A 25731-nucleotide genomic window follows, 5' to 3' on the forward strand; every position below is an offset into this window, starting at 1 on the left:
GGTAGATGATTAATGACTTCCAAGGGGGCTAAAGACAGCCCAAAATAATTTTGGCTTTCTGTCTACATTCCAACTCTCTGTAATCATGAAGTTCAATTCAGTAAGTCAGTCTGTGGAATGTTAGCATAGGAGTGGCCTCTTCTCTTCAGGGTTTGTAAACAAATGTAATTTAGTAGCTGATTGAAAATATTCCATACTACTTTTCTTCTAGCTATAAACTGCTCTATCAAAACAAGGCACATGTATTATCTTATGTAGCACAGTTTAGACTTTATTGTCCAACATGGCTATAAATCTCTCATTTATTTCCCAAGTATTTGTTAAAATGTATTACAACAAAACCTTGAGATTTTTTTGCAATTTGCAAAATACTTTCTCATTTGATTTGCTCCTCAGGATACTGCTGTAAGAATGACATTTTTATTTGCTCATATTAAAGATGAAGAAAGTGGGCCAGAGAGGTGGCTCGGCAGGCAAGGGCACACCACGTAGTCTGGAGACCTGAGTTCAATACCCAGGGCTCATATGGTGAAAAGAGAGAACTGAGTCCCAAAAATTGTCCTCTGACCTCCACGCATGCTCTCTCTCTCTCTCTCTCTCTCTCTCTCTCTCTCTCTCTCTCTCTCTCTCTCTCTCTCTCTCTCTCTCTCTCTCTCTCTTTCTCTCTCTCTCTTTCTCTCTCTCTCTCACACACACATACACACAGATGTCATGATTTGTAAAAAGGTAAAACATCGGCGTGTACGTGCTAATTCCATCAGGTCAGAAGTCAAGCCTTCAAGCAGGGGAACCCTTCTTCCTCCATTGTAAAGCAGTGGAGCCACCCCAAGGTAAGTAACCATTGCAGCTTCCTAGCAGAGGCTGTTGGGAAAGTAGAATGGGATTCATGAAAACACTTTGAAGGGTTGCATAGTGCCCAGAGAAGCAATTAGGGGAAGAGAAACCAGAGCAAGATATCCAATGGCGTCTTGTGTTTCTACATAGTTTCTATACAGCATAACTTTCCAGAATTGCCGCACTACATTAAGGCTGGCTGGCTGTTATCAGTCCTGTGCTGCAGGATGGAAGTCCTAGGTTGGAAAGCCACAGTTGAAGTTATGATTCTGGCCTTCTGTTCCATGACAAAAGTGGTTTTCAAAGTATGTTCCCATCCTCAAGACTGAGTGCACTGATGCACTGGTGGCTGCAAAGAAATACAAAGTGTCAGCAGAGGCTTGTTTCATAATCATGTGCTACCTGTAAGTGCACATGTGTTATTTATCACAAACCCAAGTGATTCTAAAGTTTTCAAGTCAGTTGATGGATTTATCACTATTATGTACTGGGTGGGGTAGGACAGCCACTAACAAGATTATTGAAAAGGAGTTTGAATGCTTTTAGTATGACTTTCAGGGGATGTTTAGGAACCGTATACCTCATAAACACAAAACTGGGGAAAGACTTAATCTCTTTCTTCTGTCTTCCTCCCTGTGAAGGGTGTTTCCATGATGCACTAACCTCAGCCTGGTAGGCTCCTATCCTGTTGTGCCTTGTTTGGGGGGGGGGCGGTAGCTCTCTGTTACTGAGCAGTGGTTTTAAGGAAAGGGTGGCAGGCCAGAGAACCAAAGTTCCCCTACAGCACACAGCTCTGGGAAAGCAGTCAATGCCAAATTAGCCAACAGACAATCACACTTTTGAAGGGAAGCTTAGCTTTAATTTAATCTTCTGTATACATATCTTCTTTTAGTTTATAGTTGTTTCCACATTGAAGTATATTTTCCAGCAAGGTGTAGCAATTGTTTTGGGACATGGGCTTCTAGAAGCCTTTATCTTGCCTTGGCTAAGGACATGGAGGGCACAGTTCTTTACCTCTTAGGTCACAGGTTAAAAACAAAACAGACTCATCTGCAAATAGTTTATACTTCTTTCAGTTGCTGTTAGGAAATGCAACCCTCAAATTATTTTCTAACATACATCTTAGCTATAAGTGATTAAAAATAGGCAAGGAAGAGAGAAGAATATAGTTGAGGATTGCAGGACATAAAAATGCACATCCTGCTAAATTGTGCAAGTTATGAGACACTTTTTTCACAGGTGTTCCAGCCCATTGGGCTTATTCTCTCCTCTTGCCCCCCCTCCTCCAAGGAGTTGGCTGGAGACCTCCAGAACCCTCCCTTTCCCCATGCACCCAAGATTTCAGGAGCAGGTAAGGCAACAACACTGCTTTCAGCTCTCAAGTGCAAGGACCTAGAAGCTGGGTGCTTCCCTCATAGAACTTCCTGCTGGTCTCAGGGCTCCAGAACCCCATTCTCATAATTCAGAAATAGTGTACTTTCAATATAACCTCCATGGACAGGAGAGATAAGATAAGACTTTTTTTTTTTTTTTTGGCTTTTCAAGACAGGGTTTCTCTGTGTAACGGCCCCTGGCTGTCTTGGAACTTGCTTAATAGGTCAGGCTGGCCTCGAACTCACTGAGATCCACCTGTCTGTGCCTCCTGAGTACTGGGATTAAAGCATGGGCCACCATGCCCAGCAAGACCATCATGTTTAAAACGACTCTCCAAGCAATTATAGTTCCTTATGTTCTTTGGGGGTTATGAATTTTGCAGTTTGCCTCCTGTAGTCATTTTGAATAGAGACAGTAGTAATAATAAACATACCAGTAAGGGTTTGTCCTTAGAGTGAGCCTGCCTACCTAGGAGATGTTTGAATTCTAAAAATATAAAGACTATCAGTTAGATTTATGTCCCGCCTCATGCTGGTTACCTCAGGTGCTCTCGTGCCTGCAATAACCTGACATTCCAAGGTGGATTAAAAAAATAGACAAGCTGCTCCTTAGGAAGGCTCTAGAATGTGGTGGTGAGTGTACATAAGTCAGATCTCAAACCCACCCCGGGCAGCACTGGCTTTGGCTGGACTGGAAGGAATTTACTCTGGGCACTATGCCAAGACATTAACAGTTGCTGGATTAATTATTTATGGCCTTAGTGTCAATCATCTAAGACAAGATCCAAAGAAACACATTTCAAAATCAAGTCATCTGGTTAAAAAAAATTCTCTGCCTAACAGGGCTCCCCTGTAATTTGTTACCCTTGAATTTCTTCCCAAAGAAGTCATCTGAGAAGACCGAGCCCTTAAAATTATGTTTCCTCACCCCCAGTGTTTTCTTTGAAGTGCCTTCCCTCGCAGAAGCAAGCGCCCTGGCTGTGTCTGCACAATTTTCAGAAGATGGCTTACACCGGGGGAACCCCTGACACGGTTTAGTTTTTTTTGAAACTTCAATCAGCGAGGCCTGGAAGTGGGAGGGAAGTGAGCCCCTCCCCTGCGCACAAGCCTCGCAGGTTCGCGCCGGGCTGCGAAGTCCTGGGCCCACGCGGAGGCTGCTCCGTGTCACCTGCCAGCCCAGGGCTGCACGCACGGGCAGAGCCAATACTTCTATGGCCAGCATCTCCAAGAAGAGTTTCAGTCCTCTTGGCCAATAGGTGACACCTCCTCTGTCCCCCACGCACCCCCACCCCCCTCCGCGCCGCAGATAGTCTTCCTGGCTTGGGGACATCATCCCCCACTTCCCCGACCTCTGCTGGAGGCTGAGGGACGCGTGGGACCGGGTGGCCAGGTGGGCTCCGAGCCTGCACCGCCCCCGGCCATCTCCGCGGTGTTCACTCCCGGCCTCAGCATCCCGCGCCAAGCCCCTCGCCCGTCCTCACGCAGGTCCCGGTGGCCCGCGAGGACACGGGCACACGCCCCTTACCTGGGTGAGACCAGGCGCTCAGGCACCGAGCTTGGAGCCCACTACTGGTAGCTCAGCCCGCGCTCCCGCTAGATCGGACAGTTCCGGGGGCCGCGGCGCAGAGCTGTCGCCGGCGCCACCGCCCCGGGCTGCCGCAGACCGCGGGAGAGCGTCTGCGCGAAGCCCCAGCGCAGCCCTGGCAGGAGCACCGCCTCCCAGGCACCGGTCACAGCCCCCCGGCCTCGGGAGCGGCTGCCTCAGCGCACCCGCCGCCCGCGTGCAGAGGTAAGCTTGGGGCGAGCAGCCCCGCGTCGCCGCGTCCGCGCCGGTCCCCACCGCCTCCGCCCAGGCGAACCATGGAGTTTGCGCTCCGTCCCGCAGCCCCACTTGTAGAGGCGGGCGGGCTCCTTCCAGCTGCCCCGGTCGCAGAGGCGAGACTCATGCGAGCCCCTGGAGTCAAGGAGTAGTAGCCTTGATGAGCAAGGGTTCCCCGGGGTGGGCTAGGATGAGCCTGGACGGGAAAGGGAGCACAGAAAAAGTTGGGGGACAAGGAAAGCTGATCAGGGGTCAGTGGCAGCGCCTCTGCCCCCTGGAACTCCAGGGTTTGCAGACTCTTTTTACTAGAGGGAAATGAGTAATTTGGGTACTGAGGTGTGAGGGGAGGATGACAGTGGAAGCTTAGGGTCCCAAGGGCATTATGCAGAGAAGAGATTGTTAAGAGAAGCTTTTTCTTTGAGTGAAGCCGTCCCGCCAGCCTGGTTCCAGAGCCGCATTAGTCCCAAATAAACACACAGGAGGCTATATTAATTATGAAGCTGTTGGCCTTGCTTGTCCCTTACTGGCTAGCTCTGCCTTAAGTAATTACCCCATAATTGTTAATCTAAGTATGTTTCTTACCGGAGAATAGTTCCCGGCGTCCTACCCCCATGGCGTCACATGTTGACTCTCCTGTGTTCCTCCTACCCAGAATCCTCCTGGATTCCTAGCCCCTCCTATCTAGGTTTTCTATTGGCCAGACAGTACTTTATTGACAAATGCACAGGCAAATAACAGGACTTCCCCAACAAGAGACCAGGAGCTAGGTGCATGGTGAGGTTTAAGAGCAGATGCTCAAATTTGTACTTTTTAGGAGCTGCAAAGGGCAGCCTGGGCTAGTGAGAGCTGGTGAAGGTGTCAGCTCAGGGTGGGAGGACTCTGCAGGACAGCAGAAGGGAGGAGGGAAACGGGAGGGGGAGGACCATCTGTTTTGCCTCTGCTTTGTGAGGGTCTAGGGATGAGGAGAAGGCTAGATGGAGGTCGCTCATGCTTTGCTTCCTATGGTTCTGGAGGACACACTGGTGGTGAATGCCTTGGGTCCTTCAAGGAAAATCAAACGTCCCTATCCCCATGAGCACAAACGATTTTGGAATGGCCTCAAAAGTTCCTGGATTTGGAAACATTTTTATGTAGACAGGAGGTTGGCGTTTCTCTCTGGTTTTGCTTATCTGCTACGCAGTACACAGTGGCTATTGCAAACTTTGTCACAATGAAGCAGGATACAGGAAAAATAGATGCCCAAATGCAGCAAAAACACTCATGTTGTGGGCTAGACTGGCATTGTCCATATAATTTAGGAGGAGCTGAGAAACGTGTTTATTAAAGGCAGGGACGCTTTTCAGAAAGTTACCGAGTCCATTTCAAACATTTAGGCTCCAGATACCTGTCTTCAGTGTTTTGGGGACAGCTTTTGCCAGTTTCCAGAATCCTTCAATTGTATTTTAATATCATGTGTGCATTGAATATGGGCTGTCCTTTCCTGTCATAGATGAATGTCCTTAAAATGTATTTGAGCAAAGCATTGGTTGTTCAGATTTTATATTTTTCAGTAATCAAGTATTTGTGGACTTATCATTTACTCTCTTACTCATTTCTGAAAGTGATATGAGGGAGTTTAAGGTGAAAACCACAAATCAAATAAGCTATTCTTGTAAATCTCCTTGACCTCTCATGGGTGCTTTTGTAGTAAATGCCTTTGGAAAGGTGAACTCTCCAACATAGGGAATCATAGTGCTGATGATACCAGTGTTTTGCAATATAACCTTGAAGTATCTCCTTTTCATGATATTATGTTATGGTTACACAGGTAAATGATTTAAGAGGTGCCTACTCACCATGGCATTGATATTAAGAAAAATAATGTTGATAGCTTACAGCATTTTAACAACACACAGATTCCTAGGACCGAAGAAAACAGTTTGTCTCTTTGAACTGAGTCAGAAAGAAACCAAATGGAGGCATTTCCTCCTCAGTCAAATTAGAGACAGAAGTGTGGTTGGTGCTTGGCACCCAAGCACAGCAGATAATGAGACTGACAGCAGTTGGAAGATAGCTTCACAAAGTGGGACTATTGCATGATGTTAAATGTCCTGGCTCTGGGAGTAAAGAGAATACATCAAAACAACTCCTAGGGATGACAGTCTACATAGAATAATGCTGGGTGGTGTTGGGTACCATGAACAAGACTCTGCTTTTCCTTCTGGCTGAGTCTGGAAATGTTACTGCCTGATGGCTAATGACAGCTCTCTCTCTCTCTCTCTCTCTCTCTCTCTCTCTCTCTCTCTCTCTCTCTCTCTCTCTCTCTCTCTCTCTCTCTGTGTGTGTGTGTGTGTGTGTGTGTTTGTGTGCTGAAATCCCCCCGACTTGTTTGTTTTTATTATTATTCTCCCCTCTACACACCATTCAGTATCATACTCTCACCATTTCTTATTCTTGTCTGATGCCAGTTGCTGCATGCTTCTTGGATCCCTTTGAACTACAACTCTGACTCCCCCAAACTCTATTACCTTCTATTTCACTGCTCTGAAGTGCAAGTCAATTATGTGTTTTCTGCAGTCGTACTTAAGAGCTCTACAGTAACCTGGCCGAATCTTAGCCCATCATTTCCTGAAATTCTTAGCCCAGGGCCTGGCCACTCATTGGGTGTCAGTAGATAACATAACTAGTTGGATTACGTTCTCCCTGGCTCTGTAGTCTCAGTTTATATCACTGATATTATTTAAACACAGTGTGGTTCGGATAGTAGAGGCTGTGCTTCAGCAACTTGAATATGCACATAAGCAAGTGTTTTAAAATGCAGATTCTGGTTGAGCAGGGACTCAGATGAGACCCCTGATTCTGCATCTCTCACAAACTCCCAGGCAGTGTGGAAGAAGCTGGTTCCAGAGCCACATGCTCAGCTTGAAAGCAAAAGGTGCTGTTAACAGTCTTGGACTCTGTAGCAATGACTGCCTCTCTGCTTGCTGACAGTCCTACAGTTGGAGCTTGCTTCCATATGACTTCATATTAGGAAAGTACAGGTGTGGATATGTTTCCCAAGGATGGGTGGAGGGTGGGTATTTCTGTGCCTTTTCCTATGATTTTGATGCTACATTATTGCAATTGGATTTGACCCCATTGCATTTTACTCCAGCCAGGTAACAGTGCTTTGTTATACAGGCTCAATTTCCCAGCATTGCACATCCTGGCTCAGTTTCTCTCTTCCTCTGCTTTGATCCCCCCTTTTTGCACACTTTCTCTCCCTCTCCCTCCCCACCCTCTCTTGAAATTCTCCTCAAGTGCCTTGGCTGACTCCCCGCCCCACCCATTCTTATGCCATACCCACTTGTCAGGGCCCAGGAGACTCAAGCTGCTTTTTACCTTGGTTGTCAGTGGGTGACACCAGAAAAAACACTTTCCTTTCTGGGTTCCTCCATCCCCTGTCAGAAGAAGGTGTAGGTGACAAAGTTTGGATCTGCTTCAGGACCAAGGCAATACCATGTGGATCTTCCTGCCCTTGGGGTGGGAGACAAATGCTGGTCTGGACATAGAAATGAGGCTTGCTGATCTGCTCAAGCTGGTGTATGATTCTGCCTGTGTTCTTGCATCATGGTCCTGTTCCAGCCAAACAACTTGAACTTCTATTGTTGGAAACAGTTCATTGCTTTCTTTCTTTCTTTTTTTCTTCCTTCCTTCCTTCCTTCCTTCCTTCCTTCCTTTCTCTCTCTCTCTTGCTTTCTTTCTTTCTTTCCTTCCTTCCTTCCTTTCCTCCCTCCTTCTCTCCCTCCTCTTTTCCCTCATTTTTCAGAGACAGGGTTTCTCTGTATAACTTTGGAGCTTGTCCCAGAATTCACTTTGTAGACCAGGCTGGCCTTAAACTCACAGAGATCCACCTGCCTCTGCCTCTAGAGTGCCCACTGACTGGTGGCTTTCTTAAAAAATGTTTTTATGTATTGGAGATCTGAATCTAGGTCCTCACTTATGCTAAGCAAGAACTCTATTAATGAGCTACTTCTCCTACCTCTTAAATTAAGAAATTATCTTTATTACATTTAGTTGTTGTGTGCATGTGCATAGACACACTCACATGTGTGCATGTGGGAGGTCATGTGGAAGTTAGAGGACAGCTTGTGGGAATGGTGTCTCCCCTTCTTTCCCACCACATGGGGTACAGGGATTGAATTCAGGGTTCCAGGTTTGGTGGCACGTGCCTCTTACCCACTGAGTCACTTTTTTCAACCCCCTCTTTTTACTTATTTTTTATTTTGCAACAGTGTCTCCCTAAGTTGCATAGGCTGGACTTGAACCTAAGATGCTCCTGCTTCATCCTCCCACATAGCTAGCATTACCAGACCTGACATATTTGTATTTCTTAGGAAAATGACTGTTCCCTGAATCTCTAATTCAGGTATTGTAATCCTTAGGTGCACATTAAACATCACTTCAAGGAACTTAAACAATACAAATGCTTATCAATATTTAAAGGAAAAAATCTCCCAGAGTAATTCTCGTCTCCAGCCTGAGTGGAGAACTGCATCTTTTGGCAGGTAAAGTGGGCTTAATATGGTGGCTGAGAAGGCATAGTAGTTTTCTCAGACAAACTCTGGCCATTAGCTCATCAGCTCTGAGAGTTTGGAGAAGTTACTTCAGTTCCCTGGATCTTGATTTCTTTATGGTGAGGTGAGTTGAGTTGGCCATAGTGGATCATATGTGAGATGCGTCTGCTGAGTTGTTGCTACAGTGTCAGGGGTACCCATGTTCTGGGTAGGACAGTGACTATTCACCCTGCCAGTTACAGAACTGCAGCTTGAAGGCCCTGATCCACTAAGAGTTTACACAGTCAACAATGCCCTCTCTCCTTCACCTTAAGAGATTCAGCCCAGTGTGATCAGTTTGAAAAGCAATTTATGAGCACACTTCTCAGAAGGCAGTGGAAAAATAGGGAAGGCATATATAGTAATAAAAATTCAACCACTCTTTGGTAGTTGATTCATTTGGTGCTATATCAACTCTAGGATCTCATAAATAGCAGAGATATATTAAAATACTTATAAACTGATACAGAAGAATGGCTAGACATTTTTACCTACTTTATGAAAATGACTTAGCTCTTCAATAAAGACAATTCTATCGCCAGGTGTTGGTGGCTCACACCTTTAATCCCAGCACTTGGGTGGCAGAGGCAGGGGATCTCTGTTAGTTTGAGGCCAGCCTGGGCTACAGAACGAGTTCCAGGACAGACTCCAAAACAATACAGAAACCATGTCTCGAAAAACCAAAAAAAAAAAAAGAAAAAAAAGAAAAAAAAAGAAAAAAAGAAAATAAAAAAGACAGTTCTATCATCAACAAATAAGAATGAAATTCATGGACCTGAAAGAGCATATTATTTTGGTAATAAATATGACTGTGCAAAGTATTTATATTTCTGAGTTTATAATAGGAAATAGAATTTAAAAATAAAAAAGCACACACAAGAGATATTCTGTCCTGTGCACAGTAAAGACAATCAACTTTCCCCCCTCTTTTTGAGTGGGATTCTGAATAGCCATTATGCTATTATGTTATCATTATATCAGCAAAACAATGCTAAGATAAATGGATAGAACCAATAGTAACTGTGGGCTGATATCCCACTTTCTTTTCTTCATACATCTGAAAATAAATAAAAAGAGTATTTTGTAATTTTAGTGGGTATGGCAGGGGTAGCAGAATGTGATTATCAGGGATGCTGTGTAGCCACGATTATCAGGGATGTTATGTGACTATGATTATCAGGGATGCTGTGTGACTCTTTTGTCAGTTGGAATACAAAGTACCATTCTTGTTGCTTTTCGTCAGGACAAATGTTCTCAGCTAAGTTTATGCTAACAGCCCAATATTTATTTCCACATTGTAATGTATGGGTTTTTAAATAACACAGTTAAGAAGATAAGATGATATATTTAAAAGTACACTGGGCTATACCGAAGACTGTTGTGAGATGTAATGAATACATTCTCCTACATCGTTACTTCAGTAAACTAGTGTAACTTTCTACAGAGAGCTGTGATGTTTGATGTGTGATGTTTGATGCTCCTCAATGATGTTTTGTATTTTCTCATCTACTTTTCCTTGTTTACATTAGAAGAACAGTAAAATGGGAGCCTAAAGACAGGTGAAATTGTGAGCACTGTAAGGAATCTTGAAAAAATGTGTAGCCACATAAACCCCCTGTAGATTTTGTCTTTAACCAATGTGGACGGGTTCTAGAACTTTAGGAAAGATCAGCTGGCTAAATAGCTTCTGCACAAGCGTGCTTCCTTCACTTAGCCCTTAGGTGAACACATGGGACCTTGGAAAGTGACTAGAGTCAGGAGTGGTCCAGGAAAATGAGTTGATGTTGGTAGGGTCTGTGTATCTAGGGCGAGGGCACATCTTAATGGTGCTTTCTTCCAGGGAACCTGACTTTAGATGGATGACCACCCATGTCCTCCTGGGTATAGCAGCATTTATCTTAATAGCTGGATTTTATTTGTTTTTATCATTTAGAAAGCAAAAAAGTGACAAGAGAAAGATATAATTGGTGAACTATATGACGGATTTTCAGAGCTTAAATTCATATACCACTAGTCCTTTCTATGGTTCTCAATAGTTAATTTCACTTTCATAAGGATAGTATCTTTTGGGAAGATGGCTAAGAAGGGGTTTCTGTACATAGCCCAGACTGTTTTGAAACCCCCCCTGCAGACCAGTTGGTCTTGAACTCACAGAGATCAGCCTGCTTCTGCCTCAAGTGTTGGAAATAAAGGTTCATGCCACCATGCTTGGACTTTGGTATTTGAAGGCTAAGTCAACCAGTTTTCCATGGCAGCGAAAAAAGATATTTGAGATAAAACTTATGAAGAAGAAAGTTTATTATCATTTTTTTATTGTTTCAGAAGTGTAGTGTCCATGATGGTCTAGCACCGTTACTTTGGGGATTGTGGTGAGGAGCGTGTGGCAGAACATCACCTTATGGAATCTGCAAAACAAAGAGAAAAGAGGTCAGTGTCTATGTCTCCATCTAGTATCACCCCTGCAATAATTTAATTTTCTAACCAGACCCCACACCATGGAGTTCCTATTGCTTCCTTGTATTGGAACTGCTTGAGGACCAAGTGTTTAAGATATTGTACCTCTGGGGAACATGTAAGATCCAAGCCATGGCAGAGGCTTAGCCTCACCAGGTTGAAAGTGCAACCAGGTTACACTTGGAGGTTAACAGTGGTTCTCAGCTAAGAGTGGTTGTGGGAATTATTTATGGTTCCAAGTAAAAGTCTAGGAAAAGCTCAGCTCTGTCGTCACTTTGCCCCAAGAGCCAAGAGCCAGCCATGTAGGGCCTTTCCCCTGTGAATTCTGGCAAGCAGTCTTTGCTCCATCATCAACTTCTCACTGGCCTTTATGATATGAGGTCACTGTAATTCCCTACAACAGTGTATACTGTTGCCTGTGTGCTTTGCTTCAGTGCTTCTGTAAGCATCACATATTGGGTGTTCGGATTCTAGGGCCCCAAACTAATCCTGCAAAGTCTAAGAGAAAGGGCTAAGGAGATGGTTCGGTTAGCAATATGTTTGCAGTGCAAGCATAAAGACTGGAGTTGAGGCCTCCAGAGTGAACATGGAGGAGCTGGATGCAGTGGTGAGGGCTTGAAGGCAGGGAGGTCTCTGGGACTTGCTGAGACTTGATGGACAGCAAGTCTAGCCGAACTGCTGAGCTACAGGTTCATTGTGAGACCTTGTCTCAAGAAATAGGGAGATGAAGGGCCATGGAGGGATATGCTCAGTATCTACCTCTAGCCTCCATACACATGTTCAATCATACATGTGCATGCCCTGCACTGATACCCATACATGCAGCTGCACACACCCATGAGGAATATGCACATTGTTTTTCTCTCTCTCAAAAATATTCAAGAAGAAAAGAAAAACCAACCGCTCCCAAACAAAAAAGAGGTGGTAGGAGTTGACATCTTGGAGCCAGATAATAACTGGATGAGGTTTGCTGTCAGTACTATATAGAGGTATGACTTTGGTGACCACTTGGGCTTCAGTGATCACTTGGCAGGCATGGAGACCATCAGGACTATTGACAGCAGGCTCTTCTTTCCCACGTCTCTAAGTTTTCCCCTTCTCAGCATCTGGGAATAGCCATTTGTTCTGTATTTGTGGTTTTTAGTGAGGGAAATTACAGTCTCCTTTCTTTTTGGCTTTTCCCCTTCATCTGTCCCTACAGTTACCAAGAAGCTACCAAGATAACCACTAAGGGTCCACATGTGACAGTGAATATCCCAGCTGCTGCCGCCATGGCAGAAACCCCTGTAAGCCCTTCAGATCCTTGAAGAGTTCCTTTTCTTGCAGGACTTACATAAGCAAGGTTTGACTTCAATCAGCATTCAATAGGCTTCAGATCTGCAGTGGTGAAGGAACAACAGGACAGGCTCTGGGCTGGCTTTGGCAAAGGGAATAAAATCTTTAGGGACAGCTGAGCATTGAGATCATGATTCTGAACGATCAAAGGATTCTTCAGGCTGTGTAATAATTCTCCCAAGTCTTCAGGGTGCACACTTCAGTATATCCATTTAAATTCACCTGTTAGAATTGTTTATATTGATGTGTAATTAGCACAAGTGATGCTGGTCATTAATGACTAAGTTCAGCTCTCACTCTGATCACTCTTTCTGAATCCAACAGTCCTGTTGTGTTGTGTTAACTAATGATTTGTTTTCAGGGAAGGAGGCATCGTTGGTCCAGCATTTCCTTGATATGGGGCCATTCTGTGATTGAGTCCTACATTGTCTGTCTCATCTCTCACCCATGTCACTGTGAGGGAGAGCTCAGGGGTAGTTGAATGGTAATTCAGTAAAGGTATATGATTAGCAGAAAGCTGTATGTACCCTAGGCGTCATCGATCTGAGGAAGAGGAGAACCAAACATCCAGGATGTAGCAACATCAAACCTTACAGACCCAGAGGCACATGGATGGTCACCTGGCAAGCTTATTTTCAAACATTAAGAAACAAAATGTAAAGGAAACATTTGAGCTGCTCCATAGGAGTAATTATGCAGGCGGTTCGAAGACACCTCTGCGGGATGGTTTTTTAATAGTGTGTGGAGCCTGTGCCTAATTGGGAAGGTCATGCCACTCATAGGGCCTCTCTGCTCCACCACTTCTTCATCCCTTTCAAGCCATTAGATTACCAGGCACATCGGGGTCAGGATTCCGTATGGGCAGAAGAAGCCTTTGCAAACACTCCAGTATGATGAAAGGCAGGATAGAATATTTGTGAACCCGTGACTGCTGTTTCTTAAGCCCTCCAGGGAGGGGACTGGCATGTTCCTTGCCATCTGTGTCAGATAAGAAGGCTTAGAACAGACATGGCAGTTGCCCAAATACTCTGAAGGGGTGGCATTTGGATACAGAAGTAGATTTGTTTTCTGAAGCTCCAGCAGGTAGGACCAGATTCAGTGGGCAGGAATATAGGGTGACAGATTTTAACTCACTATGAGAAAGTACTTTCTAATGATTCCAACTTTCCAATAACAGTCTGCCTGCCTTGAAGTTTCATGTTCCCTTGAGCTGAAAGTCAGCGGTGTGGGGATCAGTCACCAGAAGCCAGATAGGGAGTTCCAGCACTGAGTGGAAAGTAGGTTGAACTGATCTCTATGATCCTTTGACATTATTGTTGGAAATTACTGAAGATTGGTCACAGACAGGGTCTAGAGGGTGTCTGAGAAAAAGCAGGAGGTGTTTCTAGACTCCTTAGGACAAGAAGGAATGATCACACCTCCTCTCAGTTTTTAGCACATTGCACTCATTAGCGCCTGTGTCACGCTGTCACAGGTTCTCATCTAGCAACCCAATGGCACAGATTCCAGGGTGGTATTTGTTAGCCAGAATTCCACAGCTGCTTCCTGTTCTGCACACAGGGTCAGAACTTGGGCATTTTCTCAGGTTGGGAGCAGGCAACCTTGCTTCAATGCCCTGGAGAGTGCTTGTGTGTTTACATACCACTCTGCTGTGCTTCTCAAGTGCTGTTTGCAATGTGAGATTGGAATAGGCTTTGTCTTGAGTTTTTGTTTTTGTTTTCCTCTCTGAAAGCTTCTTGAAAGTAGGCTTGTTGATTTCTTGGTCAGGTTCATGATTGCACAAGATTCTGGCAAAAAGTAAATGCTAGGTTGGTAATCCACCCATCTCACTCTTAACCCTAAATATCTGGGATGAGTTTTATACTTCATGTAAGGAACCAAAATGCTACAGTATTCTTTGTTTCTGACCCTAATTTCTAACCCTAGGTGCATCCTAATTATCTCCCCCATATCTCTGGGAGAGAGGGATAGTTAGTGAAGGGAATGAAGCCTGAAGAATGTACCACAATTGATAAGCGAGATACCTTTATGCAACACCTTTGGTTTCCCCACTGGATCTGTTGCCCTCTGGAGACCTGGTGATAGGTTTGGCTAAGTTGTTTGTTTCTGTGACTTCACTGTTTCTCTCCAGACAGTTTCTGAGCTCATTTGCTCTTAAATTCTGTGATTCATCATCTGTCTTTCCTTCCAAGGATTTCTGAAGCTCTTTCTTCCCACACAGTATTTTCCAAGAAGACGATGGTGCTGACACAAGACATAGTGCTGGGCATAGAAATCTGGGATGTGCAATGGGAAAGACTTTGCTCTTTCTTGTCTGACTCATCCAGATGAAGGTCCTGCTGCCTGCCTCTGGATGACTTACAAATACCTCAAAGCGGAGGACCTTTCTTTTATAAATAAGTGTGTTACATATTTAGTAGGGTTGCAAAGACTCAATGAGTCACTGTATAGGGAGCATTTATCTTGGGTCAAACTAAAATGAGCATCTGAGAAATGATTGCTGCTAGTACTTGTATCCCCCTTTTTCTTTCCTTCTCTTTTCTCCAACAATTGGAAGGCACACACAAAAGTCCCGAGGAAGTTTCCTTGGCTCATGCCAAGTCCTTTATTGTTGGCTCTTAAATGTCATTCATCCTTCATCTAGGATTGCTAGAGTTATGCAAGGTCCAGTTTTCATGAGGCATGCTGATCCTGTGTGGGCAGAGAGAGAGTAACCCATTTCCCAGTGGCTGGGAATTTTAATTCTTCTGTTTGTGTAGAGGACATAAATGGTACTGCAGAGACAGGAAGTGGGAGTGGGGTTGTATCTTAGTATCATTTAATGTGTCACACCTATATCAGAATTGCTTTATTTGCAAAAGGTTTGCCTGAGCTATGGTGACACAGCAGCTCCGGAGCTTGACAATACATAGACACCTTATAAAAATTCATGAAGTTTGGGTTGTATGGAACACATTGCACACACAGAGCAGTCACATTTATTATTAAAATAATTTCATATCTAGGCCCATTCCCTCCTTATCACCTATAATAGAAGTCCATGCTTTGGCTTGACACCTCCCTAGCCTGTAAACTTTTGGCAAAGGCTGGTAGTTTTATGAGATATGATTTTCCCATCTTACCAAATTAGATTATTTGAGACAGCATATCTGGATATAAAATCCCAGTCCTGAGTAAATTTGTACCTCAGAGACTCTGTGCATTCTGATTGCAGAGTGGAAATGGAGCATAGTAAATCAGCCCTGAGCCCATTTCTCCCCACCTAACTCCATCATTCATCCTTTGTGTGGTTCCCATGACCACTTTTCCACAGTCAGTCAGTCTGTTCTAGGTTGGCCCGTCTCATGTGTGGTGTGTCTTCCTTCCACAGCCCAGCTCTACCTAGCACATGCTCTTTGACATTCTCTTATTTTTGTTCATAAGGTCTTTTCTAGAGCTGCGTGGCATTGTCCAAGCCTGCTCATGATCATACGGCAAAGTCAAGGCTAGTGAGAATGTGGTCTGACTGTCACAAAAGCATACTATTAAGAAGGTACTTCATTTAATATGGGTTAGAATAGATAACCTTCTCCTGAAACACAGATAAAGCCTACTGAGGACTTCAAGAGTTCTTTCCCAGGCCTCTTCTGAGGGGACAGAGGAGTGACCTGACACTAAGATCTCCTTATTCCATTCCTTCTACCTCATCTATGAGTAATGTTTCTTCATTGTGTCTCTTTGTCAACACTTCTTTGATCCATCTGTTATCACAAAGCCAAGGGTGGCTGCAGTGCCTTGCAAGGGAAAAAAAGTTTAGGAGGATTTCTTCCAAAATGGAGCTGAGGTAATGTAACTACACAGAGAATTAGATACATAGTTCTCAACCTGTTTCTACCCTGTATTGTTTGTGTGGTGTTGGACACTTTTCTTATACTACCCCTTGAATTTGCTATGTACAAAACAAGTAGTAGGTTTAGTTAACTCTTAAGAGAAAACTCTAACCAAAGCAGCATGCACAGGACCTATACAGGTCTGCATCTTGCCCTCTGTATATATACTATAACTTTCAGTTGGTGCTTTTTTAGACTCCTAAATGTGTAAATGAGTGGGTCTCTGATTGTTTTACCTGTTCTTGGGGCTCTTTTACTTTTCTTATGGCTTGTCCAACTTTTGTGTGACGGTTTTTGTTTAATCTTACTATATTTTATTTTGTTATGTTTCATTGTTATACCCTTTTCTTTTTCTTTTCTAGTGAGGGACAGAAAGGGAGTGGATCTGGGTAGGAGAGGAGGTGGAGAAGAGGTGGAGAGGAACTGGGAGGAATAGAAGGAGGGGAAACTGTGTTAGATTATGGTATATGAGGAAAGAATCTATGCTTATACAATGTGGGGGAAAAACAGAGAAAATGCGTAGACATGAAAAGTCACCCTTCCTTCCTTTGCACTATTTGATTTAAGAAGTAGATGTCTGGAGAACCAACCAATGGAATCTGAGGCTGGGAAAGGTTCACGCTCAAGAGGATAGTGCTGCTACTGTCTAGGGGACTTTCAGAAACATCTTTGTTTAGAAGGCCAGATTATTGGTCATGATTTGGTTAGAGCAGATACTTGGAACAGTGGCTGAATGGAGAATGTAATGTCTTACTGGAGACTGTAGAAGTAGAGTGTCAAGCAGGGCCCAAGATGACAGCTGAAGTGGTGGTGCTCATTTTATTGTGTGTAGGAGAAGAGTAAATAATTTCAACCAGAAATTTGAAAGATGGATAACTGAATAGTTGGCTAAACTCAGTATGTATGTGTGTGTGTGTGTGTTGTGTGTATGTGTGTGTGTGTGTGATGAACTCACCTATTTTATGTGTGCATGCCTGTGTGATGCATGTACGTGTAGGCCAGAAGAGGATGTTGACTGTCTATTTTTCTTTACCTCAGTTCAGCATTTGCCTCAGCTTTCTGGCTGCCAGTCTTTCTGGATCCAGCTGTCTGCGAATTCCAGTTCAGGGGTTGCAGGAATGTATAGCCATGCCTTTATTTTAAATGGGTGTTGGGATTGCTCACTGAGCCATCTCCTAAGGCCCCTTAGTCATCCTTGTCAGGGTGCTTTCACCCGCATCTACTCATGCACATGTGTTCAACTCTCTTAATACGGATGGTGATAACCTTTCTTTCTTGTCTATTTATGGAAAGGAATAGTTTCTCAGTGGAAGATCTGAGAAGGAATCTTCCATGTCCAGAGCAGCACAACTCCATGGAAGCAGACAAGGCTGCTGTCTCAGAGAAGCAGGTAGGAGCCTAGCAGCTCATTATAGGTTCATGGATCAAGAGAATTTCAGTTCACTCCTCAGACATATTAGGCAAGAATCCCCAGATGTTTCATCTAAGACATTGCATGCTAGCATGATCCTCACCATGATGATAATGGACTGAACCTCTGAAACTGTAAGCGAGCCACCCCAATGAAATGCTTTCCTTATAAGAGTTGCTATGGTCATGGTGTGTCTTCACAGCAGTAGAAACCCCGACAAAAACACTTGCTATGTCCTACATACATTTACTTGTTCAAAACTAGAAGTGCAGCTGTCATAGGCCATTGTCATGACTTGCAGAAGAACACCTTAAAGCATTGCCATCTTCAGAGGTTTTGGGATAGTTTCTGTGTTGAGGTTAGCAGTTGTATTGGAGATTCTCTTTATGTATACTGAGGGTTGAGATTCCTAATGGAAGGAATATCACAAGTAGATATGGATGTCACCAAGCCAAGGTCACAATGAAAGATGGTGAAGTAACTAAGTGTGGAACATGATTCTTCAAGTTTCGTTGTTTATAGACTTTATCACTCATAGGATAGTTACGATTTTACACTATGCTGTTTGTATTAGAAAATTTCTTTGTATTGTGTTTTAATTTGCATTGTGAGAGCAACAGGGCTTGAAGTCAGTGGTACTAGCTTTCTTTTCTCAGGCCATAGTCAAATATGCCTTGTATTTTTTTTTACATGTCTACAGACTCGTACTGATTCACTGCACTTCTCCTTAAGCTGTTAATATGCCAAATTGTTTTACTTCTTATTAAAACTCTTACAATGTTTTTACCTTCCACCTTCTTTTTTTTTATTCCAAACCCACAGAAACAATAGCAGAGCTGCAAGCTGAAGTCATAGGATACTTGACTGTGCACATCAGTATTTTTAAGCACTTAACATGTGTCTTTTGAAAACATGTTAGGCACTGTCACCACCAATTACAGGTAATGAAACAAGTGCTTGTATTCTTGAGGAATTTTACTTACATAATTATAATGCCTGCCAGGACATGGTCCTGAACTTGGATCTCACTGATTCTGGAACTCATCTTCAACCAGAAAACCATAAAGAAAGAGCAGAAAGGAATTTTAAAATCAGATATTCCAAATTATCATTTTTTATAGTTGAAGGCACAGGCCAAGAAATGTGTAAGTCCTTGTCACACATGTAGTCAGTGGATGAGGCAGTTTCAGTTGGTTATTTTCAAGGAGTTTGCAGACATTTCATCCCTTCCAATTGGTCAACTGGGACCAAACATTTCCTCTGGAACTATCTCCTATAACAAGGAGCTTGAGTTCAGTGTGCAGAATTTCGAAGTGGCTCCCTCCAGGGTACTCTCCCTTCTTGTGTGAGGTTAAGAGGACTTCTTGTAGCTGGGATAACACTGCAAACACTGCCCACTATGTAGGCCTGTTACCTTCCTGATTGTTGGACTCCAGTCAGATTCCTACAAAGCCTGGAAGCAAGTCCTGCTAGGGAATTTTCCATGTCTTCAGGACTCCTGGTCCCTTTAAAGTGGATCTCATCCAGGGTGAAGCCAGCCTGCTCTCTTTGTTCTTTTCTTAGTTCACTCTCTAGGCCCTCTCTTGATATGGAAGGTGGGTTGAATTTGACAGATGGAGAATCAATAGCATTCTTGATACTGACTGCCAAATGGGATCAGGGAGGAGGTGCTCTGATGGGCCATGGTACTGAGCTGAAAGGGAAAAGATATATGCATGATGAAGACAATGGATATTGACCTTCTTGAGGGCATATTAGTGTTTCTGTCACTGAATGAATACATACACAGTTTAAAAAGCAGTAGATGAGCAAGATATTTACCTATGTGGGATATCAATCAATCAATCAATCAACCAATCAATCTATCTGTACAATGAATAGCTCGGGTAATATTTAATTTCTAACATATTACTTCAATATAAATACATTTTGTAATTTACACTTTTTAATACTAGTGCTTTCTGACTAAAACACTCAGCTTATTCAATAAAAATATGAAGATTTTGCAGTCCAGAGAGATACCCAGGCAGGTAAAAAAAAGGTGCTTTCATTTATTAATTCATGTGTTCATTCATTTATTTTTTGTGACAAGGCTGTATGTTATTCTTTGTCCTTTCCCAGCAAGTAGCCAGGCCTTCTGAGTTCTGCTTGTCTTGGGGGATAGTTGTGTCACTGAGAAGAAGTATGATAAGTTGTCCACATTAGAAGAGAGACTAGCTGTCATTTCCGAGGGGACTTGAACATATATATATATATATATATATATATATATATATATATATATACATATATGCATACATACATACATACATACCTTTGGGAAGGTATAAATGAGAAGACACCAAAAATTGGGTGATAGATGATTTTTAAGGTCTTTAAAATTGTTTAATATAGTAAATTTAGGACTAGTATATTCAGTTGTATTGATTCCATTTTTGCTGGTGTTGACTTTTAATTTTCCTATCTACAGCAGGTTTGCATGCTGAAAAAAGAATATATGGAAGCATTTGAAAATATATTCAGAGAACATTATGATACCATCCATCACTTAGAAACAAACAAACTGAGCAATGTTGCTAAGATGTTTGCTCAGCTTTTATACACTGATTCACTTCTATGGAGTGTAAGTAATTCGATCAATATTTGCTCTTCATTCCTAATCCCCTATTGGCTTCAATATATGACATGACTATACTTATCCTACCAGTAAATATGAATTAAAATGTAATATGTTGTTAAGTTTTACTGCAGGTGTTATCTTTGAAACATGTTCATGTAGCATGGAATCAAAAGACTAAGAAATAATGTACATGTGTAAGAAATACTATCTTGGATTACACATACCCAAACTATGCTGTTTTTAGTATTTATACTAGACATATTTTCAGGGAAAATGTTATGTATTTTCATGTTTGACATCTTTGTGCATATATGTCCATATAACAAAGGAGACAGATGTATCCCCTAACCTGGTGGTGCTTGTGCCTCAGAATTACTGTCTATATTTCCTGAGAGTAGCTTTTCCAATGTTGCTCTTACTAAGACACAAGGAAAGGATTGTTCTAGAAGACGATGGTAAGTGGCTGTTTTTGCTTCAGTTATAGGGAGGAGATCCTGTGATCATGTTTACAACAAAGAAAGGCATTCTAAATGGAAAAATATGCACCAAATTGAATACTATTTATTATATAATCACTGTTCATTCAAATGTTGTTGTTTACAACCACCTGCATGTCCAGTCACAATTCTTGGTAGTGAGTCATTGTATGTGGTCCCTGCTTTCAGGAATGTTACCATGTAAGAAGAGAAAAGTTAAGTCTATGATAGTCACACACCATAAAATGTCTCTTACTCCAAGTGAAGCAAAGTTGCTAGAAGAATTTTAATAGAGAGATTGGATGCAAGAAGGAAAAGAGGAAGACAATGTTGTAAAATACCATAAACGGATGGTAGAATGAGCTCTGCCCCTTAGGAGTATTGGATATATTTGGAGTACTTCAGTCCTAAGTATGTGCAGCTACACTCACTGGGCACTTTTAAGGCAACCCCGCAGCTAATGATAATAATCCTTTGCTTCATTACCCCTGTTCTAAAAAAGAAGGCAAGTTTTAAACAATGGGCTAAAATAGGCGTCCACAACGCAATCCATAAAAGCAGAGGTTTTGTTTTTCTGCTTATGTCTAAAATCTGTGTCCACAAGTTAGTTTGTAAAAACTGTCCTCTTAGTTTACTGGATACATCATCCATAATATTTTGCCTTTTTTCTTGTATATATATATATATGTACTTAACTAAACTGTACCTCAATGCTCTTGGTGACATTTGCCTAGTCCCTCGTATACACTATGTTCTGCAGAGGGAAGTTTGTGAGCAGTCTTTACTTTGGTGTTATATGCTCAAGGCAGGATATCATCTCTGCTATAAAAAGCACTTTCCACAAGAAAAAGAACGATGCTATTTCTGTACCAACTTAACATTGGAAAGTTAATATAGTGACACAGTCTTCCACTTCATCAAGAGACAATAAATGTCAGCATAGGGAGGGCACAGATATAATGTTGCAAGATGAGAATTACTAGTAATTTTGAGAGGACTTAATTGGTCAGCTCCTTGTCCTTGTCTTTAAAAACAAAAATGTTTTTTAATCTCTCTTTGAATTTTCAGGTTCTTGAATGTATAAAGCTCAGTGAAGACACCACTACATCGCCTAGTAGAATTTTTATCAAAATATTTTTCCAGGCACTGTGTGAATACATGAGTCTTGCTAAACTTAATGCAAGGTTAAAGGATAGGTAAGTTGACTACTAACAGATTTAGTTTAGTCTTCTTGTCTTTGGGAATGTCCCATGTTAGCAGAGATGTGTCCCCGCACAGTGGAAAGCCCTCTAAGACTTTGGGTAACATCAGCATCATGCTGCATGTTATAGGACATGGGAAAACATGCATCTCCGGGGTCTGTTTTTAGGGCTGTTACATAACGCTGTTTATTCAGATTCCCCATCATCAGTATGATTGGCTTCTATTCCATCCTATGAATGCCACACATTATCCCAGTATTTCATTTCTCTGTCTCGCTTTAACAATGCCAAAAGACCTGAATTGGGTCTGCAGGCTTTCTCTGACCTAGTCCTTCACTCTTTGGTTTCATATAATATGGACTTTATCAGGCTCAGCCCCTCCTAAGGAGTCTGCACTCTAGTCTCCTCAGTATCACTAAACTTGTAATGCTGCTGCTCTCTCTTGCTTCCTTACCACCTTGACTGCAGAAGCAGTGACCCTTCTTAGTCTGTCTTACAAATGCTTAGTCGTCTTCCCATAATTTACCCTTTTTTATGAGACATTCATTGGCCAACTCCTGGTCTTTCCCAGTACTTTTATATGATTTAGATTACATGCATATGCTAACGACTTTAATTTTTTCTGTGCATGTGCACAAAGTATACTTGTGCATATATCCATGTAATCGAGTGTATATGCCATATTTATGCTCTGTGTGTATCCTAGTGTCTATATAAATTTCTAAATATATATTATATAATTACAGAAATCCAATCTAAGGGCCAGTGAGATGTCTCAGTAGTTAAAGGACACCAAGTCTGAAAGGAGTTGGATCCCGGACACACGCATGTTAGAAGGAGAGAACTAACTCCCTCCTGTTGTCCACTTAACTGTGGACATGAGCACACACATGCACATGTACAACCACACACACACACACACACACACACCCTAAATGCAAAGAAATATTTTTATAAGGAAATGAACTTCAGATTTGCTTCTTGTTATGGATTCTATTTAGGTAGCCTAATCTGTATTATATTTAGGTAGCCTAAAGTATAAACCCATAAACCACTTTTTGATACTTACTAATTTATTATGTAGAAAATCAGGTAAGAGGGTATAGAAGTTTTCATTTTTTCTCTATATTTTTTATTCATTTTTTCTTTTCAGAACTCTACAGCCATTCTTTGAAGGACTGTTACCTCAAGATAACCCATGGAATACCTGCTTTGCCATCAACTTCTTCACTTCAATGTAAGAGTCATGTGCAGAGTTTTAGCTTCAGCTGACAAAATTATCTTAGAAGTACCTTAGAGGCATAGGATGAACTATGAGAGCATCTGAAAAATACACCCAAGGTCATCATGACAAAGAGACCAGAAGCTGAGCATAAGAAACCGCCCCTGGCCTCATCATCTTCAGAGTCCTCCTTGGAGTCCAAGTCCTCAGAGTCCGACTCTGAAAGAAATTAGAGAAGCTCAGACTCTTCCAGTGAAGGGAGCGACTCCTCATCCTCCAGCAGTCAGAGCTCTGCCTCAGGTATCCAGGATCCTCCAGACTTTAGCCTGCTCATTTCTAACAAGTACATGACTTGTAGTGTTCGTAATGAGGGCAGTCTTAGTGTTCATAATGAGGGCTGGTCTGAATTGCTGCTTATTTATTTTGGCTGTGTATTTAAAACATATTTACTAATAGAGATGATCATCTGTCACTGACACAGTCTGCAGTGGGTTATATCTGTTTTAGAAGCCTCCTCATAGACACAGCTATGGTTCAAGCGATGCTAGAAGAACCATCATGTGTGCGTTCTAGTTTATAGGTGCCATCCTGATGCTCCATTTTCAAGGCATTAGGGTTTTATTTGTAGTAATCAAGCTTTATGTAACTCATGTCAGTCATGGTTTGTCTTATTTGCTGTACAGAGCTCTCCCCCTGATGAAGAAGTACTGGCACTTCAGAACTCCTGTTTGTTCCTCTTGTGCTTGCTAGCCTCCATCTGTCTTCATGGCAGCTGCTGTTGTGATTAGTAATTCCATTCGTTGGTCTTGCCTCTGTTGTTTTATTGTGACAAGTTCTCACAACATTGTGGGAACACCAGACCTTGAGCAGAGACCCACTTCCCCTTCTGCCTGGGAGTAGGCAGCTGTAAGACAATGTTTAGTAAAAACATGTTTACTAAAAACGATACAATAAGTTCCTGGGAAAGGCCTTCCCATGGAAACCGCCCTGACCTCGACCTTGTCCAAAGACTAACCGCACCTTCAAAAACCCACACACATCCACCTCTGGGTCAGAGCAGAACCAGCCAGGGGAGAGGAGAGAGCAGAAGCTTCTCTGGTGGGAGCTTTTCTTAGGAGGTTTTCTTGAACCTTTTTGGAGCCTGTTTAAAGTTCTCTTTATATCATTGAACGAGTCTCTGTGTTTTCAATACCCGTCACCCTCCGCACATTCTTGGACACAGGCCGCGCAGCAGACGTGACAATTGGAGGACCCACCGAGATTGTGAAAGCGAGGTAAGTGGACGGGGTTAAGAAACTATGGGGAATAGTTCCGGGAAGCTAGAATCATTACAGTATCAACTAAAAAAGTTACTTAAAGAACATGGGACTGCAGTCAAGTCTAAAACCCTAGAAGGCTTTCTAAAATCCATCGAACGAGCCAGTCCATGGTTCATTACTGGGGGAAGCTTAAATATTCCAGATTGGGAGGAGGTTCGCCGTGATCTTCATAGACTTTTACGAAAAGAGGGATCTGAGTCCTTGCCCCCTACAACATTCTCCTTATGGAGATTAGTGAGGGGAGCACTTTTGACAGATAAGGTTCGTCACCACCAGGTAGTTCAGGACACAAATGAGGCTTTTTTAGAGTTACAAGAGACTGAGACTCAAGCCTCCTTGAGTTCAGGGGCAGAGAGTGATGATGAAGAGACCGTGACTGAAACTAGAGGCTCCATTGTTAGTGAGGATGAGGGGGAGTCTCTTAGTAACAACAAAAAAATGGGTAGAGGTCTCCGGGCAAAACGCAAAAAGGGCTCCAGTCAGAATCAGTTATATCCTTCTCTATCAGATCTAGAAAATGGAAGTAGCTCAGACTCAGACTCGTCACAGTCTGAAAAGGAACGGTTACTTGCTGAGATCGTGGCCCTTAAAAAAGAACTAAAAAAGATTCTAATTAAGGAAAGACAGGACAGGGAGAGAAACCCTTCCCCATACTCTGAAAAAAGGGACTCCTCCTATGAGATAACCCAGTCCTTCTCAGACCTGGAGGGAAGACCCAGAGGAGGGGTCCAATGCTGCCCGGTGGTGGCCCCAGTAATGGAAGTTCCAGATCCGAACAATTCTGGACAGGTCATTAGGCGTCATAACCCTTTAAATTTTAAGGATATAAAACAACTTAAGGAGGCAACTTTAAATTATGGAGCACAGGCTCCCTTTACACTTTCCTTAATGGAATCTTTTGCGTCTCTTAATTTGACACCTGGCGATTGGCAGCAGCTTTGCAGAGCAGCTCTGTCAGGGGGAGATTATTTGATTTGGAGAGGTGAGTTTCAGGAAAGATGCAGCCAGACAGCCCAAAGGAATGCACAGGCCGGACAGCCCCAGAGAAATGTGGAGATGCTTACCGGGAGTGGTCAATACGCCACCATTCAGCAACAAATGCAATATGACATCGCAGTCTATGCCCAAGTGGCAGCAGCGGCCCAAGGGGCTTGGAAAGCATTGCCTTCCAAGGGAGGAGGGGATCATCTGTCCAAAATCCTTCAAGGACCTTCTGAACCTTT

At 42.8% G+C, this 25731-nt stretch overlaps 1 protein-coding gene and 1 long non-coding RNA gene across 4 annotated transcripts; one reads left to right on the forward strand and one right to left on the reverse strand.

Moving 5' to 3' along the window:
- Positions 1 to 250: 250 nt before the first annotated feature.
- LOC121140408 lies at positions 251 to 4661 on the reverse strand. Its single transcript, XR_005877231.1, has 2 exons — positions 4609 to 4661; positions 251 to 1183 (listed from the first exon to the last, which is right to left on the reverse strand). It is a non-coding gene; the product is annotated as an uncharacterized LOC121140408 (long non-coding RNA).
- LOC106022198 (pre-mRNA-splicing factor CWC22 homolog) lies at positions 3912 to 24463 on the forward strand. Of its 3 annotated transcripts, none has more exons than XR_005877229.1 (7): positions 3912 to 3996; positions 10923 to 11027; positions 17552 to 17648; positions 20140 to 20292; positions 21834 to 21961; positions 23121 to 23489; positions 24412 to 24463. XR_005877229.1 is itself a non-coding variant. In XM_040745684.1 (6 exons), exons 2-6 carry the CDS (start codon positions 10999 to 11001, stop codon positions 23206 to 23208), a joined length of 495 nt encoding a protein of 164 aa, XP_040601618.1. In that variant the 5' UTR covers positions 3912 to 3996; positions 10923 to 10998; the 3' UTR covers positions 23209 to 24127. The 3 variants fall into 3 exon arrangements, 1 of the variants encoding a protein (XP_040601618.1); XR_001197221.3 differs by lacking the exon at positions 24412 to 24463 and adding an exon at positions 18492 to 18610 and having other exon boundaries at positions 23121 to 24127; XM_040745684.1 differs by lacking the exon at positions 24412 to 24463 and having other exon boundaries at positions 23121 to 24127.
- The last annotated feature ends 1268 nt before the right edge of the window (positions 24464 to 25731 follow it).

This window comes from Mesocricetus auratus, unplaced genomic scaffold (genome assembly GCF_017639785.1).
Source record: "Mesocricetus auratus isolate SY011 unplaced genomic scaffold, BCM_Maur_2.0 Super-Scaffold_100004, whole genome shotgun sequence".
Taxonomy (NCBI): domain Eukaryota; kingdom Metazoa; phylum Chordata; class Mammalia; order Rodentia; family Cricetidae; genus Mesocricetus; species Mesocricetus auratus.

Bases quoted from the DNA above. Each gene is read 5' to 3' on its own strand.
- LOC106022198 (XM_040745684.1), top strand. From the start codon at position 10,999: ATGGAATCTGCAAAACAAAGAGAAAAGAG. The intron at 17,649-20,139 runs GTAGGAGCCTAG...TCCTATCTACAG, and splicing joins CTGCTGTCTCAGAGAAGCAG to CAGGTTTGCATGCTGAAAAA. The intron at 21,962-23,120 runs GTAAGTTGACTA...TTTTCTTTTCAG, and splicing joins AATGCAAGGTTAAAGGATAG to AACTCTACAGCCATTCTTTG.